General features: G+C 42.4%; 1 protein-coding gene across 1 annotated transcript in view; it reads left to right on the top strand.

Moving 5' to 3' along the window:
- Nucleotides 1-17,606, top strand: part of ELAPOR2 (endosome-lysosome associated apoptosis and autophagy regulator family member 2) — a 96,198-nt gene that overhangs the window by 74,524 nt on the left and 4,068 nt on the right. Inside the window, exons 9-21 of the mRNA XM_063396998.1 lie at nucleotides 242-422; nucleotides 1,160-1,288; nucleotides 2,231-2,321; nucleotides 3,232-3,334; nucleotides 4,109-4,246; nucleotides 5,250-5,513; nucleotides 6,393-6,566; nucleotides 8,019-8,208; nucleotides 11,502-11,598; nucleotides 12,674-12,775; nucleotides 14,985-15,111; nucleotides 15,859-16,037; nucleotides 16,732-16,897. Of these exons, the coding sequence (XP_063253068.1) occupies nucleotides 242-422; nucleotides 1,160-1,288; nucleotides 2,231-2,321; nucleotides 3,232-3,334; nucleotides 4,109-4,246; nucleotides 5,250-5,513; nucleotides 6,393-6,566; nucleotides 8,019-8,208; nucleotides 11,502-11,598; nucleotides 12,674-12,775; nucleotides 14,985-15,111; nucleotides 15,859-16,037; nucleotides 16,732-16,897 (1,941 nt within the window). The remainder of the gene's footprint in view (nucleotides 1-241; nucleotides 423-1,159; nucleotides 1,289-2,230; nucleotides 2,322-3,231; nucleotides 3,335-4,108; nucleotides 4,247-5,249; nucleotides 5,514-6,392; nucleotides 6,567-8,018; nucleotides 8,209-11,501; nucleotides 11,599-12,673; nucleotides 12,776-14,984; nucleotides 15,112-15,858; nucleotides 16,038-16,731; nucleotides 16,898-17,606) is intronic.

Raw genomic sequence — 17,606 nt, 5'->3', positions numbered from 1 at the left:
GTTTTAAGCTTCACATTTATGTCATGTTCCTAAAGTCTGGTATCTTGGAATCTCCGGTGAACCTGGTCACTTCTGTTGCACTTGCCTGCACTTTCCTTTATTGTCCTGCGTGTGCAAGGTCTGGTTTTGGCCTAAAATGATGGGAATACCCTAATTTAGTTTACAAGGGGGACCTTCATTGGTGCATCTAGTCCTAAAACTTCATAGTACACTGTGTGAGGTCAGTGTCTCCTCCTTCCAGACTCAGATCATGTACAAGTGGATTGAACCCAAGATCTGCAGAGAGGATCTCCCTGATGCATTGACCCTTCCTCCTTCTGGAGAGAGGCAGGACTGTCCACCCTGCAATCCTGGCTTTTACAACAACGCCTCATCTTCCTGTACTCCCTGCCCACCAGGGACATTTTCAGATGGAACACAGGGTAGGAGTCTGTAATAAAATGTCATATGTCTCCAAAACCAGTCATCTGCTTGCATGTGACTTAGTTTAGTGACACATCATCATAGGCCAGTGTTCATTTTGTGTTAAATACTTACTAAATAACATGGGAGAGCAGGATGTGGATATCTGTTTTCTCTCCTGAGTCCTTTCGTATCAGGGATTGCTGCTCTAAATTGACCTGTTGTGTTCTGGATGCATTTCTTGGCTGATAGAAACATCCTGAGAGTTATTTTAAGGGATTCTGAGAAGTGAATCAGAACTTTTACAGTCAGCAATTCCTCCTCAACCATTCTCCTGTCTATGCCAAACTTTCTTCTGTGAAAACTTCATTTTAAGCCCAATCAGGTGAAGACGCTGGCAACATTGTCTAGCCTAAACTCTGTTTTGTTGATTCCAAGAAGCATTGCCCCAATAGTTCCCTACAGCATTTTGTGGGAACTCTTGTTTATAAAACCTTCATCTGTATATATTAAAAAGTAAGTGTGACTTGTTGCAGATTACTTACCACAAGGTTATGATCTACAATTTATAAAATGTTGGTCTCACTTCCACTCTTCTGGTCCTGATAAGTCTTTGACTGTTTAACTACAAATAAATAAGTTATTTTCTTTGCTTATTTCTTGTCAGAGAGTAAAAAAGCAGTATTTAAGTTCTTCAAAATACTGTTTGGCACGTGCCTTGGCTGTGTGATATCCTTTTCTGCCCTCTCACCCTTAGAGTGCAAAGCCTGCCCTGCTGGGACTGAACCAGCTCTTGGCTTTGAATACAAGTGGTGGAACATCCTGCCAGGAAACATGAAGACATCTTGCTTTAATGTTGGCAACTCGAAGTGTGATGGGATGAATGGTGAGCCAAACTCCCTGTGTCGTGTGCCTGTCTCCTGCATGGATCCCTGTTGTAATGGAGCACTCATCAAAATGAGTGTGCTCTTGGCTGCATGACTCACAGCACAATTTCCCCCTTTCCTTTAGTTGCACCAGGCTTGAAATGTCCTGTGTGAAGCAATGTCACAGTATCACAAAGAAATAAAAAATCTCTTGTACACTAGGGCAGAAGAGGGCAGGAGCTGCAGCCTATGTGAAGTCCCCTCAGCAACTGGCTTTATCCCACCACTGGCTTTAATGCATCTTCAGATTCATATCCCCATTGAAAAAAGCATTGTTTTGTCTTCTCCCTAGTTTATCTAATTTTCTGTTTTGTGATAACTATGCTCATCAAGGTTACTACTAATTCTTTTGAAAAACTTAATTACAGTCTGATTTTATTCATTTAGCACTCAGAGCTTTCTCTCTGCACATGTGCTAAAATTGCAGCAGAGAGCAGTCACAGCTCACTGGTGAAAATGATCCTGTTTGGGACTTTTCCAGCCTTCTCTGACAGATTTTCCTCAGTCTGATCCACCCTGTCAGACTGATGTAGCTCAAGCTTTGAATTATGCGTGTTGAGCAGAGGGGAACTGAAGTATGTGCTTAACATTTAACACACAGATTCACTGATTCATCTGTTTTAAGGCTGAAAGATATCAGATGGATCATTCCCCTTGAGCTGCACAGCACAGGTCAGGGAATATCAATTGCTTTGCTGATTTGAAAGCTGACAATTGCCTCTAAATCAGCAGTTCATACAATTGCTAAAATTCTTCATTCAAAAGCATCATGATATTGTTCTGCAGTTTATCTCAGGCATCTTTAAAATACACTGAAGTACTGAATTGTTTAAAAATTATGGTAACATAGATATCTTTTGCTATGCATTTATTGATTTTTTTTCTTTTTCTGTACTGTGAAGGTTGGGAGGTGGCTGGTGATCACATCCAGAGTGGGGCAGGAGGCTCTGACAATGACTATCTTATCTTGAGCCTGTACATCTCAGGATTTAAGTAAGGAATAGGATATTTTTTATCTTTTTATTTCTGTCTCTTATACCTCTTTCACCCTATCCCAGGGATGATCTGAGTCTTCCTTTCTGAAGTGGAATAATGTAATGAATAAGAGACAAGAGGAATCTTGAATTTTATTCCCATGTCCCCAGTTTATCCCTTGAGGCAGGCAAGTGGGTGAGACCTTGGGTTTTAGCAGTCTTATCTTTAGCCCAAGATACAGCCACTTGGCTGTCTGGAAACTGAGAAAAGATGTTGCTATCCCTCTGTTTCTAAATCATTCCACAATAACCAGCTAAACCTGCCATGGGGTGGATACTGGAGCCTGCCCTAAAAGTATTTTAATAAAACCCAAGTTACCTTGCGCTGTGGCTCCAGGCAGCCTGCACAGTCTATGCTTCCCTTGCAGCCAACAGGGAGATGCAGGAGAATGGGAGTCCCACCACTCCTGAGCCCTCAGACAGGCTGAAATACCTGCCTGAGGTGCTTTGTCTCTGTCAAAAGAGTGAGCTTAGACTCCTAGCTCGGACCAGGTGCCGAATGTTGAGACCAGTAAGGTGTGGAAGATGAACCTCACCCTCCCTTTGCTGTATTTCAGCTGAGGTAGATGCAATTACGTTGGTGTAAATCACTTGAAGTATGTGATGTGTTTTAATGATAAGGTTCCCTACCAATATGGTCAAGTTTGGGTGTTCATTATAAGGAGGGAACTGTACTAAAGAACTTAGACACTGCAAAAATGACCCTGCTGCCACCAATACTCAGTTCAGAGGTTCCTGCCACTTTGCAAGGACAGGTTTTCAGTGTCAGGACTTCGATGGCTTCACTGTACAAAAAGGAGTTTGAAGGATTGCCTGCTGCCTGTCTGGAGAGCACTGTGTAAATATTTTGTTCCTTCTCTGTTAAACAGACCTCCAACATCAGTGACGGGAGCAACTGGGTCAGAACTTGGACGGATTACGTTTGTTTTTGAGACCATCTGTTCAGCAGATTGTGTGCTGTATTTTATGGCAGTAAGTGAGACCCTTTCTCCATGGCTGAGGACTGAGCCTGGTATTCCATGTGTCACTTTATTACCTCTGCACAGGTGTGATTAGTTGCACTTGGTTTGTTATGATTAATCATGGCCTTAGTTTAGTATCTGCAGTGCCCTTGCAGGAAGGATTTAATGAATGACCTAGTGAAATTCCTCCATCACGTGAGTTGTGAACCATTCCTGGCTATGTGCTTATTCTAAAAGTAATCATTGGACACTAAGAACCCAATTTTCCCCTGTTAGACTGACTGATGACATTATCAGTGTCTCTTGTGCTGTTGAGTTAGCACCTAGTAACAGAGTGACAAGTCAAGGTGTGGGACAGAGGGATGGGAAGAGGACAGTTTGGAAATTTAGACTTGATCCTCTCAATGACCTGAGGATCAGCAGAGCAGCAGACAGATGTTTGTTCAGAAGTCTATCAGCTGAAGAGGGCAAATGGATCTGCAACAGCTCCCTTGCCCTTCCATTAAAAGGGGGAGCCAGTTCTTTTTTGTATTTAGTGGCTCTTTAAAGGAACCTGCTCTCAATTTAAAGAGAATTGAGTGGAAATTAGGTGGCAATTTAGAAGAGTCTGAAAATTTGTCAGTTGTGCAAAGCAAAATAAGTATGTTTGCTGCTATTAAATGTTAAATGCAATTGTGGAGTCCTTTTATATGCTAATCTCTACATCATAAAACATTGGTGCTTAGTGTAGTATGACCACACATTTTGTTGTTCCTTTTTTTTAAAAATTTTGCTCATTTTGTAGGATATTAATCGAAAAAATACCAATGTGGTGGAATCATGGGAAAGAAGTAAAGAAAGACAATCCTACACTCACATCATCTCCAAAAATGCTTCCTTCACATTCACCTGGGCCTTTCAGAGAATAAACGAGGGCCAAGATGTAAGTACTTCTTTATGTGTGGGGCTTTACAACACAGCATCCCTTGGACACTCACTGCCCTCTGTTAAAGCTCACAGGTTTCTCATAAGGGGCGAGTGGTTCTCACCACAAAGCAGCCCCTGGGAGGCAGCTGTACATAAACTATCCATGAGGAAGGACAGAACCATGGTGTCTTGGTTTGAAAAGACAGGTATCTGTCAGGGAAAACTGGAGCTTCCCTTGGAATGGAGAATGTAAAAACCCCTCTCTCCAAATTATTACAGTTTTGCAATTAGGAGCTTTCAGGTGAAAATATGTGAATAGGAATAACAGTTGTTTACTAGGAATATTAAAATGCAGTAGTACAAAAAACAAAAACAAAAAAACCACCCAAATAAGCAAACAAACAAAAGTCCTAGAAAACCCTGACAGAGTCAGAGATACGACCTGACACCATGTCAGCCAGGGTGTTGAAAGCAGTCCAAATAAGTCCTCCTGGAGTAACAGATATGGTTCTGTTAGAGTAGAAATGGTCCTGTAGAAAAAAGGGTCCAGTGCTGGTGAGATCAGTCCAGTCTTCCTGTGAGAATCCAGTGGCAAACAGGCTGCTTTGGGTTCCTACAGCTCAGTTTTTATCTTGGTAGAATGGTTGGCTCCTCCCTACTGGGTGGAGCATCTCACACTGAGATGATGGAATGTGTCATGTCACTGGTGAGCCTTAATGGCCCATTAACAGAAGATTAATGTCCAGAGGGTGGACAGTGGTGAAAAAGATAAGCACTGCCCCATCTGGTTTTAACAACTGGTCTGTTATCAGAAAGCATCCTCCCCCCTGGAGTTACAAGAGATAAAGAAAAAAGAAATCCTCCCCCAACTGCTTTGAACAGATGAAATAGAATACACATATTTTTGGTTACATAACTCAGGATGCCTGGATAAGCTGAATGGGTGCACAGAGATGTGGGTGGTGTCCCAGTGCCACGGTGTGATGACACCGGGGTGGTTTCCTTGGCTCTCGTTCCAGAGCAGACAGTTCATCAATGACATGGCCAAGATCTACTCCATCACGGTGACCAACGCCGTGGACGGGGTCGCCTCCTCCTGCCGGGCCTGTGCCCTGGGCTCCCAGCAGTCGGGCTCGTCCTGCGTGCCCTGCCCGCCAGGACACTACATCGAGAAGGAGACCAGCCAGTGCGAGGAGTGTCCGGCCAACACCTTCCTCTCCATCCACCAGGTGTATGGCAGGGAGGCCTGCATCCCCTGTGGGCCTGGCAGCAAGAGCACCAAGGTACTGAACCCGAGTGTTTCTGGGCGAGGGCAGGCAGTGTTTGTTGGGCTGCAGGCTCTCAGAGGGCTGCTTCTAGTGCTTTCCTACAGGCATGTGCCTTGTGAGCACTGGAGTATAGCTATAACCAATAAGCCCCCCAACATGTCACTAGTCTAATTTCTGTTTGTAAATAAGCAGATAAAAGTGATAACATCAGCTCAAAAAAAGGTTCATTTCAAGAGCTGTACTGTGGACAATGTACAAACAGGGCAAGTATCTACGTTACTTCAACTAAAATTATCCCAGTTGCCTGCTCTTTTAAACTCAGGGACTTCCTCGGCTGGATGATGTTTCTGGGCTTTTAGAAACCTGTAACATGTTCCTCTTACATGAAACTGTAAGCATAGGTAAACATTCATCATGTTCAAGGAGCTGCGCAGGTACTGGAAAAATAACTCTAGTTTGTTTGTGTTCTGCCTGTCTTCTGCTGCATTCATATCCTGCTCTTGTTTCATGAAGTGTTTCTTGTGTTTCCTTTAAAAAATACAAGTGTAGCCAAGGCTGTGTTTTGGTCTGTTTACGCAGGGCTTTAAGTTGGAACGTTGGGATCCTAAAAGCACTCAGAACAAAACAAAGCAAGAAATTGCATTCGCTTGGCTAATGCAGCAGACAACAGCAAAACCAGGCTTAGGGAACATTTTAGTCCTGATATGTGATTGCAAGGGACTGAAATGAGAATGGGAATTATCCCAATGGAAAGATCACTTACAGGGGTAGGACAGAGTTCCACTTTGTCCTTAACAAGGGAAGAAGTCCTGTCTGCACCCATGCTTTAACTCCAAGGTGAACGGTTTGCTGCTGTTCCATAACTGCTCTTTAATGGATGCCTCTGCCTTGCAGGACCACTCTGCCTGCTTCAGTGATTGCCTGATGTCCTATGTCAAGGATAACCAGAGCCTGAATTACAATTTTAGCAACCTCAGCCATGTGGGCTCGTTGATGAGTGGACCTAGCTTCACTTCCCGGGGGACCAAGTTCTTCCACTTCTTTAACATCAGCCTGTGTGGGAATGAGGTGAGCTCAGCTGGGATTGAAGGTTGGGAGGATGAACCAATTTGTTGCTTGTGTTGATGCTCTGGGATAACACTGAGACAGGACAAAGACTCCCTTTTAGCTGAGTTGTCACCAACACAGTACAAACACTTCCCTTAGGACCTTGCTTTGTAGTGCAAGAGGAGCAGCCAAGTGATTTTTCAGAGCAGAGATTCTGTGTTATAGACCATAAATAAAACCCAGAAGAAAATTCCTGTCATATCCCTGCTTTTTCTTTCTTGTGCCTTTAAGTCACTTGCATCACGACCCTGACCTTTGTGTGCTGGCACCAAGGACCTCAAATAAAGAGTTTGAGTCTTTCAGCTGGCAACTGCCTTCCACATGTCCCTCATCACTTCACTGGAGATGTTGTATGCAAGCCCCTGCTCACCCTGCTGTCTGCCAGTGGCCAAGATGCCCAGAGCTGACTTTGCAGCCGTGGACAGTGACAGAAAAATGTGTTTAGTCTGTGAGTTAAACAGGCTCTGTCTGGGGCTTGGACTGAACCAGAGCATATTGTCACATGCATAAATTGACTTTCAGAGCAGTACCAGTGTTGTGCACTGTCCCAAGAAAGCCAACATATGTAATTAACAATAATGCTCAGCCCTGTAAAGTTCTGAAGTCTTTTTGCCATGTACCAAGTGATTTGCATGAGTTAAGACAAATGAGTAGTCACAAATTTTTTACAACCTTTTGCATACTTTTAGGCCTCAGTGTATGTTTAACTAGCACCTGGATTAGAGCTGCTGACAGCTCTATCCACAAACATACAGATATGCTCTCTCCTCTGTGGATCTGGTCTTCACTTTCCAAACTACTGCAATGGTAGAACAGTACAGCCAACCATATGGTTAGGTGGTGAGTACTTGACATTCTGTTAGGAAAACTGAGCCTGGTAATTTGTCTTTCATTGCTGTTGCTCTGATTCTAGCACTGATCTTGACATACAACATTGAAGCAGTCTTGAAGGCTATATATCTGTTTAGGGATTTCATGTATTTGTGCTTTGAAAATATTTTATCTGGATTAAATCCCAAATAAAGAGGTATTCTACAGTATATTATTTAAAGGCAAGGGAAATAGGGTTTTCCTGTGCAAGTCATTTTACTATGCTCTGCAAGTAAGCACTGTGCTGTCAAGATAAACAAAGAAGAGTGCTCCACAGTACAGATTTCTGATAAGACACCTGCCAGAGGTGACATTGTATTTCTTAGTCTGTACAAGACTTTAATCAGAACTTTGACAGTGGCACAGTTTGTTGTGGTTTGTCCCTCTTACAACAGACATATAAGAGACGTCAACTGGTTATAAGGTAAAGTGATGAATCTCATCCAATTTGCAATCAGGCAGTTTGCAATCTCTCTCTTCCCAAACTTTTTCACATCTTATCAACAACCAACAGCATCTCCCTTTTTTCCTGATTGTCCACAGGGGAAGAAGATGGCCATTTGCACTGACAATATCACAGATGTTACTCTGAAGGACATGGTCGCAGAATCAGAAGATTTCTCCAATTTTGTGGGAGCTTTTGTCTGTCAGTCCACCATCATCCCTTCAGACAGCAAGGGCTTCCGAACAGCCCTGGCTCTGCAGTCCAACAGCCTTGCTGACAGGTTCTTAGGTACATGGTTTGTCTTCTGCTTGTTGTTGTGAATGTAGTGTCATGTGTTTAGGGCTGCAGAGTAAATCCTTCTTGGCTCAGCAGCTGCATCACTTTGAGGGAAGAGTGAAGGGGCAGCCCAAGATCAGTGTGAGATGGTTCCTGAGCTGTGAAGCAGCTCTGCACAGATGCCTTTGTGTTTTGCTGATGTTTAAGTTCAGCTGATGGCTGGAGTAGAAGAGTAAGGGGTGTTCACATTTTTAGTTTTCCATTTCTGTGTTATTCACTCTTCCCTGTGCTTGGCCTGGTGGGTCTCACGGTGCACAGCGTTTCAGCACAAAAATCTGGAGAGTGTAATTAAAAAGCACTGGTTTCTTTTATGTTCTGTACAAACCTCACTCAGGGCAAGACCAGTGACTGTGATAGTCACATTAGTTCAAGTGTTTCTGCCCGTGCCAAGATCCCACTTGGACAATTTTAGAAGAAGAAACTGATGTGGGGACATAATTAGGCAGGGAATCAGGAGGCTTAGGGCAGCACGTGGCTGTGCACATCATTAAGTTTTACATTAGTCCAGCTCACAAGTTCCCAGAATCTGAGGCCAGATGAGACAATGAAGTCATTTGGTCTGCTCACCTATCCATTACAGGCACTGAGTGTTTGTACTTTCTCCCTGGCACTGAGCCCAGAAACTTATGTTTGACAAAAGCACATCTTTGGAAGAGCATTCAACCTGGACTTTTAAGACTGCCAGAAATAACAACTTTGCCACAGTCACTGGTATTTTTTTTCCACTGGTCAAACACCATCTCTGTGTTTGTTTTTAAAGCAGGCTTGTATCCTGTTTAAATCTGCCTGACTTCAGTTTTCAGCTCTTGCTTTTTGTTAGTCTTTCTCCAGATCACACCAATGTTTCCCTTCTTGAAGAAATATTTTATGTACTGGAATTGTCACACCCTTCAGATAAATTAAGTAGACCAAGTTCTTCTAATTGTCTTGCTATCATGTATTTATTTTGAGCACCTGAATAACTTCTGAGGCTTTCTACACGTTATGCAACTTTTTATACTTTCTTAAAGCATAGAATGGAATAGTATTCCAGTATTTAATTTGCTATTAAGGCAATAAAAATCACTTTTGTATTTGAAATCCTTGGGTCCTTTCTCCAAACTTAAAGGATTTCATGATGGCTTCTTGGATCTGATGTCCACTCTGGATGTTTTTTCAAAGTTATGGTTTTCAAGGGAAAATCTCTCTTTCTTAAAACTGGCCTTCAGTTCTTGCTTATTTTGAGTTTGTTTGTGACTGTCTTACCAAGTGAACCAAGCAACCAAGTTGCTCTGCATTTTATTTTTAATCCTCTTAATCTTTGTCTCATCTTCACACTTTACCAGCATGGATTATGCAGTTACTTGCAGATCCCTGATGTTAATCTTGCATTTTCACACTTCAATATCGATGCCTAGAGAAGCCTGGAGACATCCCACGTTTGTTGACAATTTCCCATGGCCAGATAATTTTATAATGACTTAGCTAAATAGTTTTTAATGCAGAGCATGCACTTAATTGATAGTACACTGCTAACTTTTTAATTAGAATCTCATGTGGTAATTAGTGAAAAACTTGATAAATTTACATCACTTTCTTTATCAACCAAGTTCATCAGCACTCAAGGAATGAGATCAGATTTGTTCAACAAGAGAGGTTCTCCATAAATTCTTGTTGACTTTCTCTCATTGTGTGTCTGTCCATGAACTGAAACCCATTTTCCATTACCATTATTTTGTCTCCTCATGAGAGCCACATTGTAATTTGGGTCACCATATCTGTTCTCCATGAGTCTTTTGACAATTCACTGTCATCAAAAGTTCTGTTAAAGGTCACTCTTAGGTATGGGTTTCTAGTTCACAAACATTCATGCCAGTAAATGTCAATATTGTCTCCTGCCACTGGAGGAAGGAGGGCAGTTATTGTCTTGAAAAACAAAGAGATAGTCCTGATTTTTTCCTAATACAAAGAAAAGATGCCAAGCTCTTCTGGTGCCTTTTTTTATCTTTGTTGCTAAGTTTTAAAATGGTTGAAGTTTGCCTTTCCTAACGTAGCAAGGATGTGGACCTGCTGAAGTGATCCAGAGGAGGCTGAAACATGGTCAGAGAACTGATCACCCTCCTGGTGATGGGCTGAGAGACCTGGGATTGTTCAGCCTGGAGAAGAGAAGGCTTCAAGGAGATTTTAGAATATCTTCCCCTATCTAAAGGGGCTGCAAGAGAGCTGGAGAGGGATTTTTTTTTTTTGCGAGGGCATGCAGTGACAGAACAAGAGAGAATGGCTCCAGACTTAAAGAGAGTAGGTTTAGATTAGGTATTAGGAAGAAATTCTTCACTGTGAGAGGGGTGAGACAGTGGCATGGGCTGCACATAGGAGCGAACTGTTCAAGAACAGCTTGGAGAGAGTTTTGAGCAACCTGGTCTAGGGAACGGTGACCCTACCCATGGCAGGGGGTTTGGAACAAAGTGATCTTTAAGGTCACTTCCAACCCAAACCATTCTAAGAACTGTTTCAAGAACAAGTGGAAAACTTCTTTTCTTCAATCTTTTCACCAGTTTCTGACCACTACCACTTCTTCTCATTCTAGCAATTTTTAGCTCCCTAGAAGGATGCAGCCTCCTTTGTACATTTCCCTCTTCTTAAATGTTGTAGTGGAGCACCAATATTTTCTGTCCTCTTTGGTTCATGGGGGTGGGAGAATCTCTAAGAACTTTGGTTACTTTCTTTTTCCTCCTTTTCAGCTTTAGCCCAAAATCCAGGTGGTTCACACACCAGCCTGTCATTTGTTCCAAAATATCCCATCAAGGCTTGCCTATGATTCCATAATCCTTCTGAGTCTTGTTATTTCATCTGCCACAGAACTGCAAATTGCTCAGGTCATTACATGGTTTGGATGTGTGAGGGTTATACACTCAAGGCATAGGCTCTGAGTGGTTGCATCAGGTATCTTCAGCAGTTCTTTGCCAACTGAAATTATTTTATGTTTCTTTAATATCCAATGATTGCTTTAAATTAATATAAAAGAGTAGTAAATATTTACACTGATGTCTTTTTTTTTTTTTTTTGTTTTTCTGTATCTACATGAGGAAATTAGACTGAGGAACATATATCTGCAAAGTTTAGTTAAAATAGAGTGTGTGTAATGTACAGTAATGCCATTACATACTATTGAGATCCACACCTTTCAGACTGAGGAAATATTACACATGGACCCCTCAAAAATCCATTCATAGTTTGCTTTTTTTTTTTTATTTCTCACATTTTAGGAGCTACTATTGAAACAATGCTGGAAAATATCAGCATCAAGGCAGATATATTTCCTCCCTCTCCAAGCAAAATACCGGATGTGCATTTCTTTTACAAGTAGGTAAAGAATGCTGCTTATTGCTATGTCATTTTGTCTTCATTTGTTTAAAAAGAAGTAAAACTGTGACAGGGGATCTGTAACCCACCTTTAATCTTTGCCACTTTAATCAGTATCTGCCTAATATTGATTGACATGTTCAAGATCATCTTTTAAAGTCAGCAAACACTCTTTACTTAAATCTAAATTAGGCTTGATCCATAGGAAGTGATACCAGAGCTTTGATTCATCCAGATGCCTCTTTCAGTGTCCTATTGCTTTCCATATTTTCTCATAAATGACTTTGAAATGTCCACTTTCTTTCACTTCCATTTGTGTTTACTTTGATGCTACAAAAAAGGACTAATCAAGATTAAAAATAACTGTTCCAACATGCACAGTTACTAGTATGCTTTTCCCATTCTTCACTCCATAAAAAGTAGGGTAGGAAGTAGCTCAGAGATGAGTTCAGTTCAGATGTTCACATGCTGGTCTTGATGTCTGCTGTGTTTCTAAGGTGGGACTTCATTGAATATAGGACTTTGGATATCAGCACTTCATGCTTATGTGAATATTTGAATTGTGTGTGTGATTCTGTAAACTGAACCCCACACCAGTGACCCTCTTTTAAGCATATTATGAACTTGGCTTAAAATGCCTATCAGGCTGGAATAAGATTCTTTTAAATCCCCTTTGCCCTGTGCTATTTCAGGGTGGTTCTTAGGTTGCTGGGCTGGGAGTGAGCCATCAGAACCTCTCCAGCAGAGTCACACACCAACCACAGCACCTGTGATTCTCCTTTTCAGTCATTCTGTTTTGAGGGAAGGTTCACTCATTGATGCAGCAGGTTCCAAACTAGCCAGAAAACCAGAGCAGTTCCCTGAGTAGCATCTCAGGACACTGAGATTTAAATGAATTGGTGAGGCCTACCCTGATTCTGCTGCCTTTTTTTTTTTTTTTTAGCTGATAAAAGCACTGTGGTAAAAGGTATGCAGTTAGTATTGCAGCTGCATGAGTGTTTACAGACCTATGAAGGCACAATATCCATTTAATGTAGTGGAAATATGTTACTTTTCTCTTCTTGTTTGACATTAGGTCTTCAACAGTGACAACCTCCTGTGAAAATGGCCGTGCAACTGTTGTGACAATGAGATGCAACCCCAACAAACCAGACCAAGGAGAGCTTTCTGTGCCCAGGTATTTCAGTCTTTGTGTCCTACTAGTGCCAAAAAGCCTTTGCTCCTCAGGTAATCTTTACAAAACTCATTAGTAATTTTATACTATTATATAATGGCAATGAGGAATGCTCTGTCCCTCATCAGTCCCTTGTTTTTCATAAGTGTCCATCAGCTTCCAGCAGAACAACTGATCAGTGTTTAGGCTGTGTGGCAGGTTGTTCTGAGCTTAAACACAAAAGAAAATGCAGTGATGTTTTCCTGTCTTCACTTCTCCTTTATTTCAGTTCCTTATTTTAATCTTTGGCCTCCTGATTAGAACTGCCTAGTTAAGGCTTTGAGAGGTAGTTTTTCTTCATTGATCTACAGCAGTGGCTAGGGAAAATTATTGTTTTGGGAAAAAAACAACCTGTTCTAGGAATTTTGAAAGCTGCTATTGCAATGCTTATGTGAGCCCTGACTGTCTATTTTTTGTTTGGGATGTATTTATTTATGTGTTTCATTGCTGTATCCTGGCCGCCTTGTACCAGTTGTGTTTAATTTGCCTTTTTTTTCCCTTCAGTCTGATTTGAGGGACTTTAAAAAGCTTCTTTCTTCCAAAATCCTGTTTACACCTGTATAAACATAACTTAAGGCATAAGCATGATTGAAAAATTGCAGAGAAAAAAAGCAGTAAAAGAATCAATTTTATTACTTTTCAGCAACACACTGTAATTTTTCAGAAGCTTCCTTCAACTCTGATAACTCTCTTCTTTGGTTATTAAGGTCCATTTTAGTCTGTCTGGATGTTACTACAGAACAGCTGATAGCTCTCTCATCCTCCTTCCCAACAGCTAAGTCCTTTTCCCAAAAGTTAACAGTGTGAGAAGTGTAGGATCCTTTGATCCCTCTCGGGACACACAAACTGTGCTTGCCTGAATGAAGGCAGAGACTACTTCACAGGTGGTGGATGAGTGACTGGTACTTGATCACCTTTGGAGGTGCTTACCCCAGTTTCTGAGGAACCAGTCCCACCACAAATTATGCTGGGCAATAAGCCACCATCAGCTTCTGTGTGAAAATTCTTCAGATGTTCTTCCAGTGCCACAGGATAAACACGATGTGAGCTGTGATAGAGCAGCAGTAGTGAGGGAGGAACAATCCACCTGGCTTTTGAAAGTGTTGAGCATGGGCAGAAAGGGCACACAGCTGACACGTGTCCCTTATCTCAGTTCACGCTGACTTCTCCTTTCCTGTCCCCCTTTGATTAGCTCAGCAGTCTGCTGTTCTCACACAGTGAGGTATCAGATATATGTCAAATAATGGAACTCCTTGATCCTTGATCCTCCAGGCGTGGTGTTTAGAGTCACAGGAAGCTACAGTATGAGATGAAAGCAGTTGAGGAGAAAGGTCTGTCAGTGCTCTTGCCATGTGGGTTGGAAAAATGCTCCATAAATCACAGAGGAATGTACCTGTTGTCAGGTATTCAAATCTGGATAAGCCAGAAATCTTGGGCTTTCAGGGCTGGGGATTTTTCAGTGCTTCTAATCCGGATGTCAGGTTTCCAGATGATATAGAACAACACAACTTTAAATCCATTTTTTTTTTGCATGAATATATTTCATATTTACATCACCAAACTTCTTGCATGGCCTTCGGCCATTGCTGCTGTCAGACCTGATGTGATTGTCAGTAACAAAATCTACGTGACTGTCCTGCCACTGCCAGTACAACTTTCTTCTGCAGGCTGAATACAAAGTAGGCCATTAGTTTTTCTTGGAGTGAGAGAAGCTGTTATCTCTTCATTAACTGGTGAACATCCTTCTAGTAATTAACCATGACAGGACAAGTCCATTCCATATGGACTAAATCACCCAGATGCCATTAGAACAATGGCAGGAACCAGATAGCAGCATTCACGTGGAACAGCCACCCTGTACAAGAGAACAGTGATGGAGGTGTCCCCTCTCCCTCTCCCTCTCCCTCTCCCTCTCCCTCTCCCTCTCCCTCTCCCTCTCCCTCTCCCTCTCCCTCTCCCTCTCCCTCTCCCTCTCCCTCTCCCTCTCCCTCTCCCTCTCCCTCTCCCTCTCCCTCTCCCTCTCCCTCTCCCTCTCCCTCTCCCTCTCCCTCTCCCTCTCCCTCTCCCTCCCCCTCCCCCTCCCCCTCCCCCTCTCCCTCTCCCTCTCCCTCTGTATTTTTATGTATTTCTTTGTGAGTATTTCTTTGGTAACTGAGTTCTGCTCTCCTCGTAGCTCCTGCCCCGCGGGCACCTGCGATGGATGCACGTTCTACTTTCTGTGGGAGAGTGCAGAAGCTTGTCCTCTCTGCACGGAGCAGGACTACCACGAGATTGAGGGAGCCTGCAAAAAGGGATTTCAGGTACAGGAGCCACGTCTCAAAGTCAGATGGGCTCATTTGGGTATAACTTGGACTCCTGCTGAAATTTGGTGTGCAAGTTGCTTTGTGAGTGGGATGGAAGATCTCAGCGCAGGCTCTGAGCTGGCTTGGATCAGGCTGAGGGAGGAGCTGTGTTTAGACTCAGGAATGACTGTGTCAGTGGCAGTGTGGTTCCTGTGGTTCCTTGTGTGTGAGTAAGGATGTGATCTCTCAAAGCATTCCTACATGCAGGACAGTTATTTCTGAAGGATGGAGTGCCCAAAGGACTCCAGCTCTTTCGTAGCCATAAACATCAGGGCAGGCTAGGAAAGGTTTCTAAATGTCAGTTCATCAATTCACCCTACTTGCTTGCAATGTTTTTGCTGCTGCCTTCTCTAGTCAAATATCAGGAAGTCCTTCCTCAGGTTCAAACTGTCCTGCTGATCAGCAGCTCCTGTGCAGGCACACCTTTTCCCAATAGCTGTCCAGCCCATGTTGTGTCACGTGGAGAGCTCTACGAGGAGGAAATCCTTTTTTCAGGCTTTTGCCATGCCTGAATCTGCAGGCACAAGCAAGGGGGTGACTGGACAATGTAACTGAAAACCTGAAGTCTGAAAACCTGAAGGGTGTGTTTTGGTTTGCTTTCACTGAAAAGTTATCTGACCTTTCTACCTCAGAACAGCTTGTTTTCTCTAAGTCTAGTCTGCAGTTCTCTTTTCAGCTCACTTTTTGGTGTTTTCTGTTTGAAAGGAAACCTTATATGTATGGAATGAGCCAAAGCATTGCATTAAAGGAGTTCCCTTGCCAGAAAAAAGGACCAGCACTTGTGAAACTGTGGATTTTTGGCTTAAAGTTGGAGCTGGTGTTGGTGCTTTCACAGCCGTTCTGCTCATAGCCTTGACTTGCTATTTTTGGAAGAAGAACCAGAAGTAAGTACTACAAATTGTGTTCCAGATAAAAGTTAGCTAAAAGCTTGATGGAGTGACTTTTGCTGCCTCTGAATTTATGACACTGTTGATGAGAAGTTCCTTGTAGGATCAATCCATCCATACACCAAGTTGATGTTTCTTCTGTCAACGGTGGCTATAAAAATTCTGGTAAGGAAAGTGTAGAACACTCACAGTAATTTGCAATGGCATGATTTCCCAATAGGAACTGTCTCTTTAACCCTTGAGAGTTTGAAGTTGACTTTAGGTTCTGAAGCAACGTCTTTCTCAAGCTCTGAAGATCAGAAGGGTATATTTAGCCTAATTAGTCCATATATTTAGCCTAATTAGTCCCTTTCAGCTTGGTAAAAAATTATATTCTTGACCATATTGCTTAGTTCTATTTTGGTTGTTGGCCCAACCAGCAGTTGTTCATGCAGGAAACCCTCTTGTCCTCCCTGTGGTCTTTTGGGAAAGCATGGTTCTTTTATAGGGATAGAGGACTAATTGGAGAGCAAGAGCTCACTGTGTTGTTAATACTATTTTGGTTACTTATTTTAAATTATTGAAAAGTATCCAATTTCCACTACCTCAGAAGTAACTATGTGGGAGAAATGCTGACAACCTAAATTACAAAAACCCTGAGTATGGGACATTTGAGAAAAAAGTCTATTCCTGTGTGGCTTTGTATCTTCAGGCTGGAGTATAAATATTCCAAATTAGTGATGACAACAAACTCCAAAGAATGTGAACTGCCAGCTGCTGACAGCTGTGCTATAATGGAAGGAGAAGATAATGAAGAAGAAATAGTATATTCAAATAAGCAGTCACTGCTGGGGAAGCTCAAATCCTTGGCAACAAAGGTGAGTAGTAATTACCAATATTAATGTTAAAAATAATTGTTACCTTTATTTGTTACTGGATGTGATGAGTCTTTGATGCTAATTTCACAGCAGTGCAGCCTCCCACGCACACCTCATCCTGTCCATAATCATCTGCTGAAATCCACAGTATGGATAAAATTAAGAAATGTTGTAGGGGTTTGGGTACATGCTCCTTCCTCCAGAGAGAATTTCAGCATTTTTTATTGCATGGGTGACACAAAAAAACCCCCAGTTAATGGCAGAGAGAACCTTTTTGCCCAGAATCCTTCCAGGCACATCCATTGCTGAGGCAAACACAGCTATTAGAGACACAAAAAATTGACATTGGCAATGCAGCCACCAGCCAGCTGCTCTCAGCTCACCTGGGCTGGCTTCATGGCTGACTGGAAAACCATAATTTTGAGTAGGATTCAGCTGAAGAGGAAGCATCAGCTTCAGCCTGTTGCCCAACACAGCAGCCTCCTCCATTTCAGTGGGAAACAACACCAAAAAAGCATTTTTTTTTCTGCGGTAGATGTGATGTGGGTTGTTGCATGTCTGAATTGACAGCACCGAAGTCTTTGGCGTCCTTTGAACATTTCTGAGAGGAGCCCCAGAGGGCCATCATGGTAGATCCCAAAAGCTCTTTGGTCTTTGTTCCAAATGCCTTGAAATCTGTGCTATGGAAAGGGTGGTGTTGTCTTTAAGG

Source organism: Prinia subflava, chromosome 4 (assembly GCF_021018805.1).
Source record: "Prinia subflava isolate CZ2003 ecotype Zambia chromosome 4, Cam_Psub_1.2, whole genome shotgun sequence".
Taxonomy (NCBI): Eukaryota; Metazoa; Chordata; class Aves; order Passeriformes; family Cisticolidae; genus Prinia; species Prinia subflava.
The sequence above is the reverse complement of the archived record's forward strand: the minus strand, read 5'-3'. Positions and strand labels throughout refer to the sequence as shown.